This window comes from Coturnix japonica, chromosome 2, assembly GCF_001577835.2.
Source record: "Coturnix japonica isolate 7356 chromosome 2, Coturnix japonica 2.1, whole genome shotgun sequence".
Taxonomy (NCBI): Eukaryota; Metazoa; Chordata; class Aves; order Galliformes; family Phasianidae; genus Coturnix; species Coturnix japonica.
Window position 1 is genome coordinate 74,883,758 of NC_029517.1, and position 26,237 is coordinate 74,909,994.

Here is a 26,237-nt window from a genome sequence, read left to right on the forward strand (position 1 = left end):
TCTGTGATATTCTTTGGTCAGAAAGGTGTTGTTTCTCACAGTAGTAGAAGTACTTCAAAGAAAGAAATCCAACCAAGAAGTCAGAACTAACATGAGGCTGTAACACTCTCTGAAACCAGATACTGGGGCCTTTTATGACTGAATAATGTGTTTATTCTGATAATTTGTTACCGTTATTTGCTCAGGTAATCTATGGACTTTTGGACTGTATGACTCCCTATTTAAAAAAAAAAAAAAAAAAGCAAAAAAAAAAATAATTCACCCCTACAGAATGCTTATTTGCCATCTTCTTCTTCTCTTTTTTTTTTTTTAACTTAATATGCCTTCAAAAAATTATATACATATATAGGACTTCTTTAACTTCTTATTCTTCCTTAAAAATTTAGACTGAATACCAATAATAAGCAAAGCATGGCACAACTTGCTTTGTAAAACTCTGCCTCTAATTGAATTCCAAATTTCATTTATTAACAAGTTAGACCTGAGATAATTCAGAAGAAAAGAATTCCTTCTCAATAAATTTTGAACACTTGTAGAATTTGGAATTGTTTTTCTGATCAAATGCACAAGCTCCAGCCCTTAATTACCCTTGATTGTTTAAATCACTGCATAGCATAGACTAAAAATGTACTAGTACTTTTTTTCTTAAGGGTGTGAGGGTACAGAAACAATGGTTATATTAATGTTATTGCATACATGCTTTCTTGCTCCGTAGTTGACTATGGTTGACATAATGTAAATGGTACTAGAAAATTAACCAATTAATGTATTTTCTTTAAGAAAATCAGACTAAAATTTCCTTTATATTCACTTGGCTCTACCAAATACTCAGGGTAATATATGGATAAGACACATTCTATATTCCAGTTTCTTAAATATAACAAGATGTGATTTTGATGAGCTTTTCTAAGTGGCATCATTATGGTGTACTAAGGAAAACTGTATTTATAACTAATTTCAAAGCATGTCATATAGTTAGAGTCAAAATAGAATAACATCTTCATTATATTTTTATTAATAATTTCTAAGAAGATGACCATAGAAAATTAGAATTTGCACCGCCTATAAACTGAAAAGCGAGTTCGCTTTTTTTTTTTTTTTTTTTTTACTGACCAAAGATAGTTGCTTCAATTGAGGTATTGACTATCTGACTGCAATTTCTTGATACTGCTTCTTGTGTTCATGATAAAGATTAGTAAATGCTCTTACTACCTTTCCTTTCACTGGTATTTTGTTCTCTTTTAAGAGCATAGAAGGAGCTGCAACACTTCAAGTCAGTATCTCCTCACAATAATGAAAAGCATGATAGAATATTTCATTTTTTCCCTAGATAATACTCTACAGTGTCAAGTATATGTAGAACTAAAAGCTAGACCTTGAATGCATCTAAACTAAATGTTGTGTCCTTGCTGCTAATTTCATGGAATTAGGAATTAGCTGGCAACACAAAACATGCATTCAGCTTTTCACTGTTAGTTCTAAATGTAACTATTGTTGGTTAGTAAAAAAAAAATTGACTTGAATATTTAAAAATATTTACAATTTCCTTTTGATAGGTTTAAATCTCTCACTTTAATCTCACTTGTAGGCTTGTTCATTAGAAGACTGGAGGGAAATCCAAGCAAGCTGACAAAAATTTTGCTTGTGGTGCTGATTCTCCCTTGCATCTCCAGGAGTTCTCCAGATACTTTACAGCTGCTAGTTGACTACTTTAATCTTCTCAACATACAATACTGACATAAGTAAAAATGTTCAGTCCAGACTCAGATACATAAATTTATGCAAATCTTGATCTGTCTTTATCATAGATGTGTAGTCTTTTCCTTTAGTCTCTAGGGAAATAAATACACACTATAATTATAGCTAATAAATGATAGGCATTTTCAGACATTGATGATTAAGAAAAAATAAATTCACAGAAGTTGTATCCTATAAATCTACTGCATTTTACTGACTTGTGGGAATGACTGAACCTTCATTAAGTTTGCAGGTGACACAAAGATGAATGGTGCAGTTAATACAACAGAAGAAATGCCATCTACAGGGATCAGGACAAGCTTGAAAAGTGGCTTCATGTGAAATTAATGAAATTCAAGAAGGCCAAAAGCAAGGTTTCATACTTGGGCTGGGACAATCCCAGATATGAATCCAAACTGGGAGAAGAACTCACTGAGAGCAGCCCTGCAAGGGAAGGACCTGGGTGTCCTGGTGTGGAACAGATTGCACAGAGAAGATGTGGATACTTCATCTCTGGAGTTGTTCAAAACCAGGTTGGATGTGTTGCCACTGATCTAGTGGGTGGCAAACCTGCTTATGGTATAAGGGTTAGAAGGAGATGGTTTTTAAATTTCCTTTCAACCCAAGCCATGCTGTAATTCTGCAATCCTATTACTGGTATCTAGTGCTGTTGCTTTGGTATGCCTAAGTATGCTGAGCATTTATGGGACTGCAGAGTTTACAGTTTCAAAGAAAATGTTTGCTAGCCTGCTGTAGGGCAAATGAGGGCAATGACAGAGCCTTCATTTGAGAAACAGATGCTATAGGAAAAAATATCAAAAGGAAGTAATTCATCCCTGCTGGCAAAAGCTTGGTGAAAGGGACAAGCTGAGGAATGTGACCGTCCCCCATTTGTACAGTTGTGCTGCAGAGGAGAAAAGGGGTGGGTGGAAGGGGGGAACCTGTGCAGTCTCAGATTCCATGGAAGTAGGCTCCATACTCCCACACTGCTCCAGGCACTCATTTGTTCAGGCTGTGACCCTGGAATTCTGCTACACCTGCTTAGATTTAGATAATTTTATTTATTTATTTTTTTTATTAGATAATAGTGTAAGACTTCATTCTTTCAGCCCAGATGACTCTATGTAATTAGAGTTTCACAGTACAAGACACTGAAAATGCAGAATTTTGTAGGCTGCAACAAGTTTGTCAAATACACAATACAGTGTAAGTTCAGAAACCAGTTCATATTTTCCTGCTATTCAATAAATCTATGGTTAAAGAAATCAACAAATATTGAATGACTTGGATTGGAAGGGACTCCATGGATCATCATCACAGGCAGGGCCACCAGATCTCATACTAGACCATGTTGCTCAGGGCTCCATCCAAACTGCTTCTGCATATTTCCAGAGATGAAGAATCTACAGCCTCTCTGGGCAGCCACCACCCTCTCAGTAAAGATCTTCCCCCTGACATCTAATCAAAACCTTCCCTCTTTGAGCTGAAAACCATTTCCCCTTGTCCTATCACTGTCTACCCTTGTAAAAAGTTGGTTCCCTTCCTGTTCATAATCCCCTTTTAATTACTGTAAGACTGCAATGAAATCTCCCAGCCTCCTTCACTGAAGTCTGTTCAAATGTTTAGCAGCCTCATTGATAAATGAATCACCTGTAAAGTTGTCGTGGGTTACCTAGACTTACCTATGCCTTTGACGGGGGGAGCCACCTCGTAGGGTCCCCCCCCAGCCTGGAAAAGAAAGGAAAAAAAGGGGAATAGGATAAAAACAGCAGCAATCTAAGGAGGAAAACTTATTTTACTAAATATGATATCGGAATACAAGAAAACACAATATAATATAACTGAGGCTAATAAATCGAACGAAACAGAGAGAGAGAGTCCCCAAAAACTGAGAGGCCTACTGTGAACTCTAGGTGACACGGCTGGAACGCTTCCCACTCTCCAAGAGAGAGAGAACTCCAGCCTGGGAATGAGATTATATAGCGTCCTGGTCCCGTGGCTTATCCCTGACAGCGATGTTCTCTGGGATATGTAGTCTTCTTCTGTGAACTGCACATTCAATAAAAGTATCTATGCTTTACATGATATTATTATGTGGAATACTGATAGCAAAATTACAAAACCATGACCATTGATATATCTTATCAAAGTGGCCTCATTGAGAAAATGGAAAGGGCAACTTGTGGTTCATCTGTATGTTCTTGACATTTATATCTAGCAGTAGGTTAGAATGCCTAGGAGCAGAGAAGGACCTGGAGGTCCTGATGGATGAAAGACACAACATGAGTCAGCAGTGTGCCCTGGCAGCCCAGAAAGCAAATGGGATTCTGGGCTTCATCAGGAGAGGGGTGGTCAGCAGGGATAGGGAGGTGATTGTCCTTCTCTACTCTGCTCTTGTGAGGCCATATCTGGAGTACTGTGTCCAGGTGTGGAGCCCTCAGTACAAAAAAGACGTTGAGATTTTGGAAAGGGTCCAGAGGAGGGCCACGAAAATGATCAGGGGACTGGAGCACCTCCCCTATGAGAACAGGCTGAGGGAGTTGGGCTTGTTCAGCCTAGAGAAGAGAAGGTTGTGGGGTGACCTCATTGCAGCCTTTCAATACCTGAAGGGAACTTACTCCCAGGAGGGGAGTAAACTCTTCGAAAGGGCTGACAATAGCAGGACACGGGGAAATGGTTTTAAGTTAAAAGAGGGAAGATTTAGGTTGGATGTTAGGGGGAAGTTCTTCACTAGGAGAGTGGTTAGGCCCTGGAACAGGCTGCCCAGGGAGGTTGTTGATGCCCTGTCCTTGGAGGTGTTCGAGACCAAGTTGGACGGGGCCCTGGGCAACCTGATCTAGTGCATGTAGTGTAGTGTATGTAATGCAAAAGACTGCTGTTTTAAAAATATTTATCCCTAACATGTCAGTGTTAGGGAGCAGAGAAGATAATCAGATCTTCTGAGTATAATTTCTGATAATGCTAGTTACCCTGAACACATTTGACTTTTCCAGTTGGAATATGAAGAGTTATCTGCCCATAATATGCTCAGGAAAAAGAATAGGCTATCAAGCACTTCTGAAAAGCAGTCATGGGTTAGTATGCGTTCTCTGGAAACTGAATAAATGCATAGGGGAATTAGCATATCTCTAACAACTGACATAAATATTAATGCAGCTAGAATTCATAGTGCTTAATTCACTAGACTTTATCTCACATGAACAGGAATCACAGAATTACAGAATCTATTTAGACTTCAGTAAGGCCTTTGACACAATCCACCATAACATTCTTCTCTCTATATTGGAAAGTGATACATTTGATAGGTTGACTCTTTGATGGACAAGGAACTGGTTGCAAGGTTGTAGTCAGAGAGTAGTGGTCAGTTACTCTGTGTGCAGAGGGAGATCATTGACAAGTGGTGTCCCTCAGGGATCAGTACTGGGAGTGATGCTCTTTAACATCTTCATCAATTACATCAGCAGTCGGCTTGAATGCACCTTCAGCAAGTTTGTGGATGATACCAAGCTATGTGGTGCAGTCAACAAACCCAGTGGATGGGATGCTATTCAGAGAGATCTAGACAGACATCAGCAGTGGACCCAAGAGGTTCAACAAGTCCAAGTACTAGATGTTGCACCTGGGTCATGATAACCCCCACTATCAGTACAAGCAGGGGGATGAAAGGACAGAGAACAGCCCTGCAAAAATAAATACTGAAGGATACTGGTGGATGGCAAGGTGAACACAAGCTGTCAATGTGCCCTCACAGCCCAGAAAACCAACTGCATCTTGGGCTGCATCTTAAAAAGCATGGTCAGCAGGTCAAGGGAGGTGATTCTGTCCCTCTACTCTGCCCTGGTGAGGCCTCACCTGCACTACTGTGTACTGATGTGGAATTCTCAGTACAGAAGAGATGTGGACATTTTAGAGCATGTCCAGAAAAGGACCACAAAAACAATACAAGGGATGGAAGACCTTTCCTGTAAGGACAAGCTGAAAGATTTGGGGCCATCCAGTCTGAAGAAGGTTAGATAATCGGACTAATAGCATCCCACTATGTTCAAATTGCATGATTATTAAACTTTTTCTGCATCCACAGCTTTCTATTCAAATGTTCTTCTGCAAAGTTAGAAGTGTCCTCTGTACCCCAACCCCTAATACGACAATACAGAGAGGAAAGTCATAACAAACATATTTGATTCTAAGAATGTAAAAAAGCATTTTATCATAAAAAAGTTAATCTTCTTAATTTTGTAAATACATAAGGAATACAGGTTCAGGTGCTATATGACAAAAAGCTTTTGCATTTGTTTTCACATCCATTCTGTGGTATTGCTATGGTACACTGGATAAAGTCCTCTGTTACTTTCATGAAGTTCTATAAAGCAGGTAGATTTCTAAGGAGCCCTACCTGATACTGATAATACTTTTATTACATTAATTTATGATGTACTAAAATTTTGTACTTTCACTCTCCATGTGTGCATTATATATATATGTTTCAGTATCTACACATACATAGAAAGATTTATTTCAATCGTATTCTCCATTGTAATTGTATATTTTTATATTTCATTATGACTGGTTTTAAAAATAGCTGGGGAGGAATGACTGGAAAGCAAGGAAAGTAAAAAATGCTCAGCTGTAGAGTGTATATTTTTCAATAATATACCCTTCTGTTTTTAAATCATAGAATCATAGAATGGCCTGGGTTGAAAAGGACCTCAAAGATCAACTCAATGCAACCCTCCCTGCTGTGGACAATCTTTACTTAGAAATCAAAATTAATGAAGAATGACTACAAATTCTTATCTAGATAGCATGAATAAAGAAGTGGCAATGAGATCAGTTTGCTAGAAATATTTAAGTTGAATACCTGTTTTTATGGACATCAAAAGCATACAATACATAAACAGACACTTTATAAAAACTTTTGTGGTTGAGTAAGTGTCTTTCTGTGATCATGATTTTTACCACAAAATTTGTAATGATTGCTTAAATCTGCTCCTCACTTTTAATCTTAAATTCTAATCTCATAGTACTTCAACTGCAGTAATAGGTGCCTGGCATCCAAGATGTAGGGCTATTCTCCAAGTCTTTCTCTGCTGCTAGAAGGTCATATGTGCCTCCAGCATCCTGCTTTGATCACGTGATGTGGCCACATGGCACTGTGGCCTCTTCCACTGCAGATCTGTGACAAACATGCTGTGTGGCTAGAGCCAAAGTAAGGGAGAAAGGAGAAGTGGAATTAGTACTTCTGTTATGTAGTATATATATAAAACAAACAAACAAACAAACTTAATTTATTTTCCCTTATCAAAATTTTATCATATAATACCATGATAGTGAACTTTAAAGTCAAGAACTTTCATTCAGTTCAGTGTGAAGCGATTGCCCTTTATTCTTGCCTGTGCTTCTATGCTGATGTGAATTTTATTTTCTTCTATAACACTCTCATTGATTTTTGTGAGGCAAACTTATTTATTTAGTTAAATGTCAATGTAATGGTTCACAAACTAGTATTCTAGTATATTTTTGTGCTTCATGCTCTATTGTTGCATAACTAGTTCTATTTTTCCTTACATGAAATTTAAATCTTGGGAAATCTATATTATAAAACACTTGATTCACTCACAATTGCCTTAGTTTTAACTTAAAAGTTCCAATTTTGATGATAGCATTAATTTTATTTCAATATGTGATCCGGTTTGCTGGTTCTTAATTTTATAATTGCAATGAAATCACACACTGTTGAATATTAATTATACCACCAACCAGGAATGAGTAGTGTTTTCTAGATAAATAAGTTGAGGATGATTTCGCTTATAGCAAAGCCTGTACTGCATTCTGCATACTTGAAAAGATTAATGAAGATGATCAGTGCAAGTTACGTTTTTTCTTGTGTAGTAGCTTGTAGTAGAAATGTAAATGAGTAAATCTACCTCTGAATTTCACAAATCTGCTGAATTAACTCATGATTGAACTAGAATAAAATACTTAATTTATCTGACCTAAATATTTGAAAAATCAAAAGCCAGTTCTCTCCATTCTAATTTGCATAATTTCAAACAACACGGGAAGAGATCTGCTTCATTTTTTTTCCTTTATAAGAACAACAAACATTTTGATTTTGGGTTGTTACCATCTTAGATGTAAATAATACATTAATCTCTAAACTAAGTAAAATATAAATGAAGTTCTCAAATGGATTATAGAGATTACATTAAGAAAATTATTTTATTCCTCTTTTCAATAAATCAGTAATATGTGATAATTCATAGTCATTTATTCATGTGCCCTAATTTATTTTCTCTATTAAGATGAAAGTGTTATCAGCACTTCTATTTCAGAACTGAAAGTATTCTATGTACTTCTTACTAAGATTTCATGATAATTTTCTTTAGCACTAGGTTTGCATGTCATCAAAAGCATTCTAGGTGTATAAATTCAGGCATTATTTTTCTTTATTTGTTTATAGTAAATATCCTTAAGGAGAGCGGTGGTCCATGGCAGGCTTTGTCATAACTTTCTTGAACTCTAGGTCTTTGTTCTTGTACTTTTTTCTTTTTTCTTTTTTTCTTTTTTTCTTTCTTTTTTTTTTTTTTAGTATATATATATATATATTTTTTTTTTTTCAGCTGGGAGTGAATTGTTTTGGTTCTAGGAGAAAAACAATGTTGATAATATACCACTGCTAATAGCTATCTTTAAGGCTATGTTGTATGGATCCAAGGCCATTTGCAGCAAAGGACCCAAGGAGTTGGGAGGAAACAGAATTAAGGCAGCTGACTTAAACTGGCCAAAGGGACATTCCATATCACACTGTATAAAATGGATGTGATTTTGAAGGGAGTGGGAGCTCATCTTGCTCTCTTTTGCTGCTCAGAGGTCTAACTGGACATCAGTCAGCTGGGGGGAGTGAGAGAAGAGAGAACGTTGAGTAGTAAGCATTTATTTCTGCATTACTTGTTACAAACATTTATATATAGATAAAATATAATGTCATAACTATTTCCCTTTTTCCTTTCTCTATCTTAGTAAATAGTTATATCACAATCCACAAGTTCTATTTTTTTTTTTAATTTATTTTTTATTCTCTCCTCCATTCCACTAGGAACAACTATGTGGAGATGAGCCACCTGCCTGGCTAAAGTTTTTACTGAAATGATGGGATGTATCCACATGTGTTCTGCATGTACACAAGTGACACAATTGTGTTACTACCCAAATAAAAATAAAGGGTGCATTGCCCCTTAATGTGTATGAATATTTATTAGCATAAAGAAAATATTTTTCCTGTGTTTCAGAAAAGTGTGATGAACCCCTGGTCTCAGCATTACCCCACTCCTCTTTCAGCAGTTCATCATCAATGACAAGCAGCTATGTGCCTGGGTATGCCAAGTTAAACAAGAGAGGAGGTAAGGCACACTCTCAACCTTATGTTCACATCTTTGAGAAAAATCACTGCATGATTTTTTTAATATGAAAATGCTTTTCTGTAAAGCATTAGCGCTACTGTTTGTTTCAACAATATTTTAGCTGTCTTGTTTTTGTAAACAGAATGAATTTTTCATTGCATGTTACAGTAATGACACTGCAGGAAGAAAAAAAATGCTAAGAAAACATGTTGCTTGGGTCAAATTTGTAAAGTTGACAAAGTCACATAGTAAAGTTGCGTAATTGACTTCAGCTGAAAGGGCATACCTATGTTCATAGGGCAAAGAAATATTTGCAAAGTCACGGTGTCTCACTCCAATTTATAGGGAGGGGGAGGAGGTTCTTTGATATATGTATACCTGGTGTGAGATTAAGAAATAATAGTTCAAATGTTGGTCCTACCAGTTTATTACAAATCTTAATCAATCAGGGAGATGGGGAAGGGGAGGCCAGTGACTGTTATGAATTAGGGTGATGGGGAAGGGAAAGCAGGCAATAGGAAAGATAGGAAAGAAGCAAGAATTGCGTAAAGTGGGGATAGTCACCACCAAGATCCAGCAGCATCCCGTTGCACACCATTCCAATGGTCCAAGGCAAAAGCACAGGGGGAGAGCAGCAGCAGAGTGGCCAGCCTTAGGCAGCAAGCAGGTAGTGTGCAGAACAAGTCCAGGAAGAAGAGTAAGGTCTCAGGTAGCAGACCCCTGGAGAGTAAGTCAGAATGCTCACCGCATGAGACTTCTGATGTCAGACACTTAACCCTCATGGTTGTTGGTCCCTTTTTTATCCTCCTTCTTCTGCCATTGTGGCATTCCTGGGTGCTTGGGTCACTCATCTGCAGTACCCTCAGAGATGGCTACCTCCCTCAAGATAAGCTCACACAAAAGATTGCTTGCCAGCCATTGAGCTGCAGCATACCTCTCTTGTTGCCCCTGGCCTGCAAATATTCAGGCAAAAGATTTTGCTACTTTTGACCAGGACTTGCCTGGACTTGTCCATCTGTGTCCTTCAGACAAAGGATTTCTCAACCTTTGCCCAGGACATGTCCATCAGTGTTTCTCAGCAAGCTTTGAGACAATGGTGCAAAAAATAATCTCTTACACATGGTCTTTGGAGCAAAACTAAAATAATTCTGGTTTGCTTTGTTGATTTAACTTGTTTCCCACATTTGCAATGCCTTCTATTGCTCAGCTTTTTCTAGCTTCTTCTAGCTTTTTCTACAGGAACTTCACATTTTTTGGCAGAGCCAAAGAGCGTATAAAAAGTGACTGTCACACACACTTCCATATATGTATCCCTTTCCCCAATTGCTGTTACAACAAAGTGACTTAAACAGAAGCCAAACATAAACTTAGGGAAAATAGTTCCAGTCCTGGTCCTTTGCCGAATTAATGCAAAGCACGTGGTCTGTCAGTACCATTAGCAGCTTCTTCAATTTTAGGTCTTTTACTTCTCAAAAGAGTTTCTATATGAACATTTTACTTTCCTTATGCTAATACCAGTAAAATTACTACAATACTCATTACTATGTTTAACAAGGGAACTGTAACTTCACTGTGTTTATGCTTCTGCTTCTATAAATGATGGAAATAGCTCAGTTTTAATATTGAATTATTTTCTTACATTGTGAAATTACAGATATTGCTAATGAAACTAGTAATAAGATATTTATTTATTTATTATTTTCTCCAAGGAGTCATTATCAGTGAATAGGTTCCCAAACTGAATATGCTATTTAAATCACACTGTGCTCAAGTCATTGGAAGGAAAAAGTTCTAGCTTCCAACTCTTACTGAGGAAATATACTTTTGAAAATTCTACTCTCCAACCCAATTTTAAATTTCTTTGCTATTTTCATGGCATTTTACTCTAGACTGGAGAAATACTTTAGTAAAAAGTATATTTTATTCTATTGATTGAGACAGCACAGTCATATCATTTTAATAAGAAGGTTGTAGTTTCTGCCATAAGTGTTGCAAATGGAAAGATACATACCAAAGAGCTTAAAATTTTTGATAGTCCTTAGGAAGTTTCAGAAACAGAAACATCCACAAAATTCCTCTTAATGCCTGTAATCACTTCCTATACAAATCCCATAACTATCGATTTAGGCAAACAGTACTAAAATTTCATGGAATAGTAAACATGGATCTGAAAACTTTAGGATGTATATTTAAGGTATTTTGAGTTTTGTTTTAATACGTGAGGTTGTTTCTCATATTTTCAAAGCATTCTAGTTTCCTCTGTAAGTCTTCACTGATGTAATGATTATTCCACTTACTTCATAGTGAGGAAGTCCAGAATTGACTATATACAACTTGCTTAGAAAAGGCAATCTGTTCAGCTTCCTATCTTCTATATTGCCTCTTGTTCCTGTTCTAATCCTTATTTATCGTTAGTGTAAGCAAAGAGAGCTTGATTTAATTAAATGAGCTTGATTAAAACAAGTAAACAGACAAAAGAACAGCTTTTATTAGAAGAAATTGTCAATTTGATAAAGAAGTGGTTGCTTGCAGGTTTGTCAATTTCTTGTAAACTCGTATTTAAAATGTATATAATTTTGAAGCCCTAGTGTCTATGTTAGTGCATCCTTGATTTATGTAATTGTAACAGCTCTGATTTTATCTCCACAATCAGAAAGTCAGAAGCCTGAGATTACAGTGTAGGTGTGCAAAGCCATTCCTTTTACCTATGACTCAGACATCCCAACTGTTCTACGGTGGCCTTACCTATTCTACCTTCTGAATGTTCTGAATTATAGTAGTTGTGAAAAATGCTATCATTTTATTATTGTGGAAAGAAATAAAAAACAAGAAGGCCAAAGAAGCTATAGACACTTCTGTCTTTTTCTTTTTGTAAGCAAAAGACAGTGGATTCTCTGCAATACAATTTCTTATGAACACATCACACTGGAATTATTGCAGGGTAAATTGTTTCCTGCTATCCCTATTATGCTGGCAGAAAAGGGAGAAAAAAACCTTTGAAATTTGAAGTCTTGAAAAATGTAGGAGAAAACTAGAAAGATGTGGTGAATTGTATAGTGTAAGTAGGTTTAGTGAAGAAAGAGAATTGTGAGTTTTGACTAGTTAGAAGCTTATAAACAAAAGTTTAGAATATTATATAAAATTACAATATTTTTTTTATTTTGTACACACTTAATAGAATTATTTTCTCAGTAACTATCTCATTTCCTATATCTATGCAAAATAAACTTAGATTTCTCAGTGTGTTAAAAGAGGCGATATAATATTTAGAGTAACTTGAAATATGTTACCTTTACAAAATACATTACATTTTCCTTTTCAAAATAACTAACAGAAGTCATTTGCATTAATATATGCCATTAAATTACTAATTGCACTATAACACATTTGAATTGAAATCTAGTTAATAAATCAAACGGGTTTCTGTGTTCCTTTCATTTTTGTCCTACTTATTCTGTGAAACTATTCTGTATTGCTAACACCTTCTCAACTAAAATGGAAACAAAGGAGAGTTTTTAATTAACCCATTCTAGATCTTATGAAAAAACTATCTAAAACTTGAACATGTGTAATGTCAAGGTTATAAGGTCTAACATCTCATGATCTGCCATTAGTAGAATCAATGGACTATATCACATCATGAGGATTCTTAGCACGTTTGATATAATGCATTATCAGTCTTTCCTGATACCTAGTGATACCCAAGCCATTGGACCTTAAACTTCTCACTGGTACAGGAATTATTGCTGCCCGTCATCTAGCTCATATCATTTTAATTTAGGCAAGACTTTCTACATTATTTTAATATAATGTAGTATTATGTGATATAATTGGAAGCTCTGAAACTCAGCACTCTCAGAACTTCAACGATAATCCCAGAAGACAGCAAAAGTATGAAGGTCATACTGAATCTTGAGATGTACGGAAATTACCTTTTGCACAGTGAAATACAGAAGAAATTTGGCTTCTTTGGTTATCTTTCAAGTCCAATATTAGTCAGAAATATGAAGCTGCCAACAAAATTGGTAATATAATGTGGGGGAAACTTTTGTAAGACAGCTGCTGTTCAAAAAGCAGGTTTTTTATTGCTACTCTGTAACTCCTGTCAATGCTTTCATCTTAGCTGTTAATTGTGGCTATGACCTTGACCTTTTATCTGAATTATTGACATATTTGTAAAACAAACTTTAAAAAATATGGAAAAGTAGTTAACCATGATTTTAAGAAATCCTCTATCAGTTTATATGAATTATTAAAAGCAGTTTAATGAATCATTAAAAACGTTTACACTGAACATAGAATTGTTCATGTTGCACACATTATAAATGGAAGCATTTCTGTAACTATTTGTAAACACAATAGCTGTGTTCTATTCTTATTTAGTTTTAGGACACTGAGGGGGAAACACTTTCACATTTATTAGTAAAAGGGCCTCTTTATAAATTTTCTATTTTTTTCTTTTTATAAACTCAGTTTCTACCTGTTTTTATTCCTTTCCATAAACACATCAATAATTCAACATCATTTAAGAGCTGTTTTGGAACTAGAAATAATGTTTTAAGAAATGCATTTGTTTCCTAATGACTATTGTTTAATTATCAAACATTATTGTTGGATTCATATATTTTCTTGTATGTGTTCATCTGACTCATATCTAAGCATATAACCCATTGTGCTTATTCTTCACCTTCAAATTAATAACCTCAACTTCAAAATGTATATCCATCCTGCTTGCATTTGTAATGCAACTCAGTGAAGCTCCATGAATCTCTCTTTTGATTGCCGTTCATTTGACCTTAAAACTTTTATTCTGTACTTCAACATTCTGGTCCTAATTAAATATTATTCTAAAATGTTCACATTTTAAAAAATGTATTCTTATAAGTACAAATAAAAATGTTTGTTGTAGCTCACTCTTCTGGAACTACAAGTCCTTTCTGCAACTGAAGCAATACATAGAATGATAGGAAAAAACATGCACTGTGAGAAGACACCAGAACCATGACTGTGAAGGGGAAGGAAAAGCATGTTACAAAAATAAAAATACATACATATATGTTAATAATAAAATTAATGTAGATGGAGAACAGACTGGTTCACTGAAACAAAAAGGAAATTTTTAAAAGAAAAGCATCATATTTTTCTATAAAAATGCAATTAAATTAAACTCTATGGAAAGTTAAGGTCAAATCATTGGATAAAAATAAAGCAACATTGGCTTCAGTTAATTTGCCATAACCTGATGAAAACAAAGGATTTTTTTCAGTTCATAAATAATTTTTTATTGAAAAGTTCAGAAAACATGATCAATTTATTAGATACAGGGATATGATTTAGCTGGGAAGTATTGGTAATGGTTGGACTGGATGATCTTCTAGGTCTCTTCCAACCTTGATAATTCTGTGATTCTGTGATTCTGTGTTTCTAATTACACATGCTGGGGGGGCTGAGGTGGGAAGGGGAAGGAAAAAAAGTAATAATAATGTGCACTGTCTTCAAATTTGCATGAAAAATCTTACTCACAAACAAGTATTTGAAGAGGCAGCATTTATAAGACCACCTGGAGCCATAAGCAAAATGGGAAGCTATCCAGGACCACAAACAGCTAGAGTCAGCAAATCAGCCTGATATATCTGACCAGATAGATTATTTCCAGCAAAAACCAATTTAGTTCATTAGTAACTTCTGAAGCTAATGAACAACTGACTCTGACAGGGAAGCATACATGTAGCCTTGCAGACAGCCAGGCTGGATGTGTTTATTACAGATATACTTTTTCCATATCCTCCAAAGACCATTACAGCAATAGCTGTTTTTCCTTAAAATAACTAAGTCCACTACCAGCTATTTTAAAAACACAGAGTTGAACATAAAGTATTCTGAAGCAGCACTGGGACATTAACCTGTAAATAGTGAATAAGTATGTCTGTGTTCTTATAGGCATCATCTCAAAGGCAAACCTAATTAGCTCTCTAACTCAACTCAGAATATGTATAACCTTGTTTGTACTCAAGCAGGAGCTAATGGTCACAAACACTGGATGATTAAGAAGTTTGCACTTCACTTTTACAGACTGTATAGTATAGGTCTTTCTTACTCTTTCTAATCAGTTGCTTTCAGTTTCACATGCATGAAAATCATACCCATAAGATATGATAAAAGTTATCATACTTTTTCTAAATGCTTGTATTTCTTTTATTGTGTACTTGTTTAAAAAGCATTAACATTCAAAGAAATATCACTTGTACATGGAGATGATGTATATAGGTTGTAACACAAGAACAGTATTCCACACAGCAGACTTTTGCCCACATTAGTAAACTTTTCCCAGAAAGAGGTTGGTCCTGCAAATCAGGTACTAAAATAAAGTTAATCAATTTCAAGACTGAAGACATAACCTCTGCTGCCTAACTTCAGTTCCTAGACACTGGAGCTTTATCCTTTGGCATCTAACACACTTCATAATTGGTTTTAAAGGTAACGTGACTCTTTTTGGTGAGGTACTTTGCTCTGGAGCAGAAGCATTCCATGCCAAAGCAGGGAATTGCCTCAGTTGGTATGAAAGAAAAAACTGTTTCTTTTTTGTCTCAAAGCTTGCTTCATGAGGCCTTTCTGGTAAAAAGACTCTGACTGACAACTGCTCATTATCTAGGAGGTGAATGGTGGGTATCTCTGCTTATGATTGCAAAGATAAGCAGAAGCTGGACAAGCAGTCTTTTTCAGGGGTGCTGCTTGAAGGAGCCTCCTCTTGTTCATACTGGATAATCTCAGCTCCTTCAGGCGCTCCTCATAAGGGCTGTGCTCCAAATCCCTCATCAGCTTTGTTGCCCTTCTTTGAACACGTCCCAGGGCCTCCATGTCCTTCTTGCAGTGAGGGGCCCAAAACTGGACACAACACTTGAGGTCTCAACAGTGCTGAGTACAGAGTGACAATTACTTTCCTGTTCCTGCTGGCAACACTGTTTCTGACGCAAGCCAGGATGTAATTGGACTTCTTGGCCACCTGGGCGCACTGCTGGCTCATGTTCATTCAAGCATCAATCAATACCCTCAGGTCCATTTCCTCCATGCAGTCTTCCAGCCACTCTGCTCCAAGTGTCTTTGGGGTTGTTGTGGCCAAAGTGCAGGACGCGGCATTTGGTCTTGTTGAACCTCATCCCATTGGCTTCATCTCAGCTTTCCAGCCTGTCCAGATCCCTCTGCAGGGCCTCGCTACCCCCAGGCAGATTAACCCTTCCAGCCAACTTGGTGTCATTTGCAAACTTACTGAGGGTGCACTCAGTGCCCTCATCCAGGTCATCAGTAAAGATATTGAAGAGTACAAGCCCCAGCACCGACCCCTGTGGAACATCACTCGTGACCAGTCACCATCTGGATTTAACTCCATTCACCACCACTCTTTGAGAGAGAATGAGGAGCAAGTCCCTGTCAGACTTGCAAGAAAGGTATCAGGATGATGCCCCCCAAGCAGTGGTGGACCTCCCTGCCCTACCATCATCAAGCAGAGTGGGGTGATTTAAGAGAAGAGGAGGAGCAGAACCTGGTCTTAGCTTGGCATCACAAGCAAATGCTATCCTGATCTACTTCAGTTCTCCAGATCCCCTGTGTTTGAGACTCTGGAACTTGAGGATGAAGTGAGAGAGGATGTGGTGGGAGGTCCACCAGCAGGATTGACTAGGATGAAGCAGTTGACTCCACATCTCAAGACTGCTCCCACCAAGAAGAAGGTGATTATCAAAGGTAACTCCTGTCTGAGAGAAACGGGCTACCGTATTTGTTGGCCCTACCCATAGGGAAGTGTGCAACAAACTTGGGGCCTAGGTCGGGAATATTTCTAAGAAGCTTCCTAGTCTGATTCACCCCTCTGATTATTAATAGTTCAGGCCAGGAGTGAAGTTGTTGAGAGAAGCCTGAGAACTATCAAAAAGAACTTGAAAGTGTTGGTGTTTTTAGTGGATGGAGCAGGCACACAGTTCATATTTTCTCCATCCCTTCAGTGGCAGGGAGGGATACTGAGAGGAACAGGAAAACCCATCTCATAAATACATGGCTGAGAGGCTGGTGCAATTGCAGGAATTTTGTTGGGGTTTTATTTACCATGGGGTGGTTTATTCAGTGCCTGGCTTGATAGTCCCAACTATCTCAAAGTAGGAAATGGATTCTAGCACAGGAGCTGGCAGGACTCATTGAGAGAGCTTTAAACTGGGCATGAAGAGGGGAGGAGATGAAACAAAGCTCACTAGAGATAAGAATGATGAAGGCAACGGACTCAGCTGAAGTGCATCTACACCAGTGCGCACAGCACAGACTACAAACAGGAGGAGCAGGAAATCATTGTGCAGCCTGCAAACTATGACTTAATTGCTATTACAGAAACATGGTGATATCACTGCCATGACTGGATTACCTGAATGGATGGCTATAAGCTCTTCAGAAGGGATAGGCAAGGAAGGAGGGGTGGTGGCATGGCTCTCTATGTTAGAGAGTGTTTTGATGTTGTTGAACTTGGGGCTGGGAACAAAAAGGCAGTATTTCTATGGGAAGGATCAAGGGAAAGGCTAACAGGGCAGACATCATGGTGGGGTCTTTAATAGACAATCTAACCAGGATGAAGAGACAGATAAAGCATTTTACAAGCAGCTGGCAGACATTCCACAATCCCTAGCTCTCATTCTTATGGGGGAATTCAACTTCCCTGATCTATGCTGGAAATACAATACAGTGCAGAGGAAGCAGTCTAAGATATTTCTAGAGTGGTGGAAGATGACTTCCTGATGCAGCTGGTAAGAGAGCCTCGCCTACCACATAAGATGCCTCACTAGATCTGCTGTTCACAGAGAAGGACTGATAGGAGATGTGGAGGTCAGGAGCTGTCTTAGAGACAGTAAACACAAAATGTCAGAGTTCTCAATTCATGCTGAAGTCTGGAGGGGGTTAAGAAAAATGCTACCATGGACTTCCAGAGGATGGAATTTGAACTGTTCAGGACATTGGTAGGGATGGTCACTTGGGATTCAGTCCTGGAGGATAAAGGGATCACTCTGGTCGCTCTTCAAGGAGGCAGTCTTAAAGGCACAGGAGCAGACTGTCCCCTGTGCCATAAGATGAGCTGGCCAGGAAGAAGACTGATGTGGATGAGCAGGGAGCTTTCCCTGAGGTTCCAGCAGAAAAAGAATCTATCTCTTGTGGAAGAAATGAAAGGCAACTCAAGAAGAGCACAGAGAAGCTGTTTGGAAATGCAGGGGGAAAAATAGAAAAGCAAAAGCCCAGCTTGAACCCAACCTGGCCACTGTAAAAGAGAGTAAAAAACTTCTCTCCAAATTTATTAACAGTAAGAGGAGAGCCAAGGAGAATCTTCATCCTTTTCTGGTTGCAATAAGGAACATGACCACTGAGGATAAAGAAAAGGCTGAGGTTCACAATGTCTTCTGTACACGTGTCTTTAAAACTCAGATCAGTTACCCTCAGGACACTCTACCTCTTCTTCCCTGACCTGGAAATCTCAGATGGGAAGAAGAATAAACCTCCCATGATTCACGTGGAAACACTTAGAGACCTTAGAGACTACTCTACCTCAACTGTCACTAGTCCATGGGACCAGATGAGATCCACCCAAGGGTGCTGAGGGAGCTGGTGGAGGTGATAGCCAAGCTGCTTTCCATCATCTATCAGCATTCCTGGTCAACTGGAGAGATCCTAGAAGATGGGAGGCTTGCCAACATGACTCCCATCTACAAGAAGGGCAGCAAGGAAAATCCAGAGAACTCCGGGCCTGCCAGCCTGGCCTCAGCACCAGAAAAGGTTATGGAGTGAATCATCTTGAGCATGACTATACAGTAGGTGCAGGACAACCAGGAGATCAGGCCCAGCCAGAAAAAAATCATGAAAGGCAGGTCCTGCTTGACTGATGAAGAAGTGACTTTCTGGGTGAACAAGGGAAAGGCTGTTGATGTAGTCCACCTAGACCTTAGTAAAGCCTTTAACACTGTCATCCACATTTGGACAGGTACATACTTTGCTGGGTAAAGAACTGGATGGATGGCCATGTTCAGAGTGTGGTTATGAATGAAGTAAAATCCAGTTGGCAATTGGTCACAAGTAGTGTTCCCCAAGAGTACTGGAGCTCATCCTGTTCAGTATCTTTATTTATGACCTGGATGGGGGCATTGACTCAGCAAGTTTGCAGACGACACCAAATTGGGAAAAAGTGTTATTGGCCAAGGAGGAAGAAGGCCAGGCAGAGAGTTCTGGACTAGCTGGACCAATGGGCAGAGGCTAATGGGATGAAGCTTAATAAGATCAAGTGCCAGGTCCTGCAGTTTGATTCACAACAGCCCCAGGCAAAACTATAGGCTTAGGGCAGAGTAGCTGAGGATGAGGAAGAAATGAGGAAGAAATGGACCTGGGGCTGTGTCTTGCTTCAATTTATGGGAGGGAGAGGAGGTTCTTTAATATATATATACCTGGTATGAGATTAAGAAACAATGGTTCTAATGCTGGTCTGACCAGTTTATTACAAATCTTAATCAGGAAGATGGAGGAGGACGGACACTACTACAGATTACGTGATGGGGTATCTCACTCCAATATAGGAGCGAGAGGGATATAGGGATATAGGAGGGTGGGGAGGTTCTTTGATATATGTATACCCAGTGTGAGATTAAGAAACAACGGTTCAAATATTTGTCCAACCAGTTTATTACAAATATTAACTGGGAAGATGGGGAGGGGGAGGACAGACACTATTATGATGTAGGGTGATGGGAAAGGGAAGGCAGGTGACAGTAAAGTTAGGAAATAGAAGAAAGGAGTCTTTGTAGGAAGCAAGAGGGAGATAGTTACCACCATGGATCCAGTGTGGTTTGTAGTTCAGTCATTGCTCTTCAGTAGCAGTGGCTTGTCAGGCACTGTTGTTCCATTGATGATGATGGTGACTGCATAGACAATTTCCAATGGTAGTACCAACTTATTTATAAGTCCAAAGTGGTCAAGTCAGCTCTCTTTGGAGTGACAGCTCGAATCCAAAGTAGTTGAGTCAGCACTCCTTGGAATGGAAGCTTCTGGCTCTGGGATCTTAGCAGAAATTCCTTTGTTCCCATCTTCTGAGCCTTGCCAGCAGATAAGAGGGAGCAGGGATACCCATCCGCATCCTGTTTTTCACAGGGCACGATGATATCATTCCCCTGTTTTCCCATACCAAGCCGGAGTTATTTAGTCACAGGACAGATCTTCCACCTGTAAACACTCCTGAGCACTCTCTTCCAGAGGAAAACAGTTCTGAAGGAAAGTGCTTTCAAATACCCAAAAAGTGATATTGATTGTCACACGGTAGCACCCATTACTTGCCACTTCAATAAATCATTGAGAGTCTTCTCACAAGAAACACCTCAGGAAGCAAGCTTGGAGCCAGAAAACAAGGAAGGACTCTCACATGGGGAAAGGAAGGAGGGGAATAGAAAAGATAGGAAAGAAACAAGAACTGCGAAAGTGGAGTAGTCATCACCAGGATCCAGCATCAGTCTATTGCATGCCGTTCTGATGGTCTGAGGCAAAAGCGCAGGGGAGAGCAGCAGCAGTGTGGCTGGTCTTAGGCAGCAAGAAGGTGCAGCGACAGAGTAGGTCCAGAAAGAAACTGCAGGGTAAGTCCAGGAGGTAGCAGCAGGTCTTTGGTAGCAGGCCCAGGAATGTCCGTCAGCATGCAGGCATTCCATAGTGAGGGATCTGATGGCAGACACCTTTGGGGAAGAGCAGCAGCAGAGTGGCTGGCCTTAGGCAGCAAGCAGGTAGAGCGCAGAGCAAGTCCAGGAGGGAGAGGCAGGTTGTGATGTTTCTCATGTCAGAAACCTCTTGTTCTTCTTCAGCGTGAAGGTCTCAGGTGATGAGGAATCTGTTGTTGAAAACCTATTCTTCTTGAGGGATCTGTTGTCAAAAACCTGACTTTGTGGTTGTTGATCCCTCTTTTATCCTCCTTTTTTTCCTGCCTACAAGACATCCCTCGGTGCTTGGGTGTCATGTGCAGTACACCCATCTTCCTTGAGATTAGCCCACACAAGAAACTGCTTCCTGGCCATCAAGCTGCAGAATGTCTCTTTCTTGTTGCCTTAGTTGGTCTTATCCATCTATGTCCCTCAGACAAAGGATTTCTCAACCCTTGACCAGGACTTGTCCATCTGTGTCCTCAGCAAACTTTGAGACAATGGTGTGAAAGAATAATCTCTTACAAGTCGCTAGTCAATGCTCAACTGAATGTGAACCAGCAGAGTGCCAAGGTAGCCAGGAAGGCCTATATCATCCTGGCTTGTATCAGAAGTAGAACTGCCAGAAGGAACAAGGAAGTGATCATTTCTCTGTACTCAGCCCTGGTGAAGCCACACCTCAGCTACTGTATTCAGTTTTGAGTCCATAGGTACAAGGAAGACACTGGGTCCCTGGAGTATGTTCAGAATCTAGTGAGGGCTCTGGGGCACAAGTCTTATGAAGAGTGGCTCAGGGAACTGAGATTGTTTTTCCTGGAGAAAAGGAGGCTCAGGAGAAATGTAATATCTCTCTACAATTACCTAAAAGGAGATTGTGGCCAGCTTCTTCTCCTATGTAACTAGCAATAGGACTAGAGGAAATGGCCTGAAGTTGCACCAGGGGAGATTCTGGTTGGACAGACTTCTTTTTTGAAAGAGAAATTAGGCACTGGAACAGACTGCCCCTCCGTCAGTCTGAGGGAGTGAGATATGCCCTGACCTGTGTCAACACTGCAAGTGGGCTAATGCAGGCCTATCCAGTGCTGAGAGTAAACCATGCATATGCCACCAAGTTGATGACTGCCTATGGAACACCTCAAATCACTGAGAGTGTCCAAGACACTTATTTTACCAGTGCAATAATAAAATGTTGGGCAGAAGAAAACAACATTGAATGGAGATTCCACCTGCTATAAAGTCTGACAGGGCCAGGATTTATTGGACACTATAATGGTGTTCTTAAGGCTGCCCTGAAGACAGACTCACAGTCTCTGCAGAGGTGGACAAAATGATTCTATGAAAACCTGTGTGACCTGAATGAAAGGCTTAGAGATGGCAGACCCAATGCCCTGAAAATACTACAGATGACATCCTCTCTGCTTAGGATCCAAATTATGGGCACTGATAATCAAGTTAGATTCCAAATTGGCAATTAAAATAGCCTTCTGCCCTGTGCTCCTGAGAATTTAGAACCAGGTACCCATAGAATAAAATAGCCTTGGAAGGTGCAGGTAGGACCAAAGTGGTGTGGCCTACTTGCACCTTCGGGGAGATTTTGGAGGTCGGAGGATCAGTAGTGCCTCTAGTAATTCGTACATGGCCTAGTGACATTGTGGGCAACACTCCAGTCTTCATTGCTAAGGGGTCCCCTATCATGTCACTATGGCAGATCAAGACTTCCCCTCTGGTGCCTGATGTAGTTATGTAGTCACAGATATCTGACCAAAGGATGCGGTACAGGCAGCCAGGGCATACCCCTGTGCAAGCTGCAGTGTTGACCCAGGATAGGAATATGCCTTGTAGGGCAGAACTTCCCCTCCTGGTACCCCTGAAACATCTGTGCTATTCTCCCTGAGTTTTTTGAGTATGTAGGATCACCGGAAGTATCAAAATGCTATTGAAGAATTCCAGTGTCACTGTGAGGTCAAGCATGACAACTGGTGATGGCCCATGTGGGACTGATGGAACATAAGATGGACCTGCACCAAACAACTGCATGCCTCCAGTAACACCACTGAGCACTGGCCCATGAGAGAACATGAACTTCAATCAGAAACTGATCAGTTGTCTTCAGAAAATCACAAAATCACAGAATCATAGGGGTTGGAAGAGACCTTCAGAGATCATCAAGTCCAATCCCCCTGCCAAAGCAGGTTCCCTACACCAGGTCACACAGCTCAGCGTGCAGGCAGGTCTTGAATCTCTCCAGAGGAGACTCCACAACCCTCCTGGGCAGACTGTTCCAGTGCTAGGTCACCCTCACCGTAAAGAAGTTCTTGCACACATTCGTGAAGAACATCCTATGCTCCAGTTTCTGTCTGTTTCCCATTGTTCTGTCTCCACACACTGCTGAAAAGAGTCTGGCCTCTGCACTCTGCCCCCCGCATCTCAGATATTTATAGACCTGGATCATGTCCCCTCTCAGCCTTCTTTTCTCAAGGCTAAACAGACCCTGTTCACTTAACCATTCCTCAATATCTTTGTGGCCCTCCGCTGGACTCTTTCCAAGAGATCCCTGTCTTTTTTATACTGGGGAGTCCCAAACTGGACACATTACTCCAAATGAGGCCTTACCAGGGCAGAGTAGAGGGGCACCTCCCTTGACCTGTTGGCCACACTCTTTTTAATGCACCCCAGAATGTCATTGGCCTTTTTGGCCGTGAGGGCACACTGCTGGTTCATGGCCAGCCTGTCATACACCAGGACACCCAGGTCCCTCTCTGCAGAGCTCCTCTCCAGCAGGTCATCCCCCAACCTGTACTGGTACATGCAATTATTCCTCCCTAGATGTAAGACTCTACACTTGCCTTTGTTGAACCTCATCTTGTTTGTTACTGTCCAGGTCTCCAGCCTGCCTAGTTCTCACTGAATGGCAGCACAGCCTTCAGGCATGTCAGCCAATCCTCCCAACTTGGTATGAGCAGCAAACTTTCTGAGGGTGGCCACTACACTCTCGTCAAGGTCATTGATGAAGATGTTGAACAAGTCCGGACCCAGAACTGACCCCTGGGGAACACTGCTAGTTACTGTCCACTCATCTATCCCACACTTCCTCAGCTTTGTTATAAAGATGTTCTTACAGGTTACCTAGATCTACCTGTGCCCGTGACAGGGTGCAGCCATCCCATAGGGCCTCCGGCCCAAAAGGGAAGGGAAAAGGGGAATGGGTAAAGAGAACAGTGGTGGCGATCTAAGGAGGAAAACTTATTTTACTAAATACGATATCAGAATACAAGATAACACAATATAATACAATATGATTGAGGCTAATACATCAAACAAAATAGAGAGTCTCTGAAAACTGAGAGGCCTACTGTGAACTCTAGGCGACACGGCTGGAACGCTTCCCACTCTCTGAGAGTCTGAGAGAGAGAGAGCTCCAGCCTGGGAGCAAGATTATATATATGTCCTCCTCCTGTGACTTATCTCTGACCGCGAAGTCCTCTGGGATGCGTAGTTTTCTTCTGAGAGCTGAGTATTTGGGGCATTGTTATTCCACAGAACTGGAGTATGAACTCTTTAATGATCCATACTGCACATGATGTTATGATGTGGAATATTGATAGCAACATTACAAAACCATGTCAGGTGTCATGGGAGGCGGTATCAAATGCTGTGCTGAAATCAAGGTAGACTATATAGACCTCCCTCCTCCATCCACTCAGTCAGTGACAATGTCATAGAATGCTACCAGGTTGGTTGAGCATGAACTCCCCTTGATGAACCCATGCTGACTACTCCTGATAACCTCCTTTTCTTCCAGTTGTCTGGAGATGGCATCCAGCACAAGCTGTTCCATCACCTTTCCAGGGACAGAGGTCAGGCTGACTGGCCTGTAATTACCTGGATCTTCCTTTTTGCCCTTTTTGAAGACTGGAGTGACACTGGCTATCCTCCAATCTGCAGGCACCTCCCCCATTCTCCAAGACCTCTCAAAGATGATAGAGAGCGGTTCAGCAATCACCTCTGCCAGCTCCCTTAGCTCCCGTGGATGCACCATATCATTATGAACATTGGTGCTGCCTAGGCGCTCATGGACCACCTCTTCCCTGACTAAAGGGAAGTCTTCCATTCCCCAGATGCTCTCACTAACCTCCAGGGTCTGGGATTCCTGAGGGAGAGCTTTTACACTGAAGACAGAAGCAAAGAAGGCCTTCAGTATCTCCACCTTCTCAACATCCCCCATTACCAGAACACTCCCCTCACTTGGTAGGGGATCCAAATTCTCCCTAGTCTTCCTTTCACTGTTAACATACTTTAAAATGCCCTTTTTATTATCCTTTATCACTTTTGCCAGACTGAATTCCAGGTGGGCTTTAGCTTTCCTCATTGCATCCCTGCAGGCCCTGACAACATTTCTATACACTTCCCTTTTTCCACATTTCATGGACCTTCCTCTTCCCTTTGAGTCTGTGCATGAGCTCCTTGCTTATCCATGCAGGTCACCTGCCACCTCTTCCCAATTTCTTGCTCACAGGGATGCACTGATCCTGAGCTTGAAAGAAGAGCTGCTGAAATGCTGATCTGCTCTCATAGGCCCCCTTACCTTCTAACACCCTAGCCCATGAGATAGCTCCAAGTAGGTCCCAGAAGAGATCAAAGTTGGCTATTCTAAAGTCCAGGGTAGCAATCCTACTTTTTGCTTTGCTTCTTTCACTTGGGATGTTGAACTCCACCATCTCATGGTCACTCCAACCCAAGCTGCCTCCAACATTTACTTCCTTAAAAAGTCCTTCCTTGTTAGTGAGAACAAGGTCCAGTAGCACCTCTCCCCTTGTTGATTCCTCTATCACCTGCATCAGATAGTTGTCTTCAACACACTGCAAGAACCGTCTGGACCATGCGTGCCTGGCCACATTACTCATCCAGCAAATATCTGGGTAACTGAAGTTCCCCACAAGCATCAGCGCCTGGGACTGTGATGCTGCCAGTGCTTATGGAAGGCTTCATCAACCTCCTTATCCTGATCAGGGGGCCTCTAGTACACACCCACAACGTCACCCTTACCAGCCTTCCCCTTGATTCTCACCTACGAGCTCTCCACAGCTACATCACTCTCCCCAAGGTGGAATTCAGTACATTCTAGCTGCTATCTCACATAAAAAGCAACTCCACCAACATGCCTTGCCAGCTGATCTTTCCCAAAAAGCACATAGCCCTCCATGACAACATTCCAGTCATGCAAGCTGTCCCACCACGTGATTGCAATGAGATCATGGCCTTGCGACCACACACAGATCTCCAACTCTTCCTGTTTATTTCCCATGCTGTGTGCATTAGTGTACAGACACTAATCTTATGTCAACCTGCATCATAATTGCAATTGTCTACATGTCGCAGTGTGTTGTATCCCTGTGTTAAGGAA

The 26,237-nt window shown here is 40.3% G+C and overlaps 1 protein-coding gene and 1 long non-coding RNA gene across 4 annotated transcripts in view; one reads left to right on the plus strand and one right to left on the minus strand.

Annotated features, from left to right (window-relative positions):
* Window positions 1–26,237, plus strand: part of CNTNAP2 (contactin associated protein 2) — a 559,041-nt gene that overhangs the window by 120,059 nt on the left and 412,745 nt on the right. For all 3 annotated transcript variants that reach the window (XM_015854927.2, XM_015854925.2, XM_015854926.2), the window contains one exon: window positions 9,027–9,137. In XM_015854927.2, coding sequence (XP_015710413.1) covers window positions 9,027–9,137 — 111 coding nt within the window. The remainder of the gene's footprint in view (window positions 1–9,026; window positions 9,138–26,237) is intronic.
* LOC116653012 lies at window positions 6,582–10,192 on the minus strand. The gene is made up of 2 exons (XR_004306361.1): window positions 9,883–10,192; window positions 6,582–6,932 (listed from the first exon to the last, which is right to left on the minus strand). It is a non-coding gene; the product is annotated as an uncharacterized LOC116653012 (long non-coding RNA).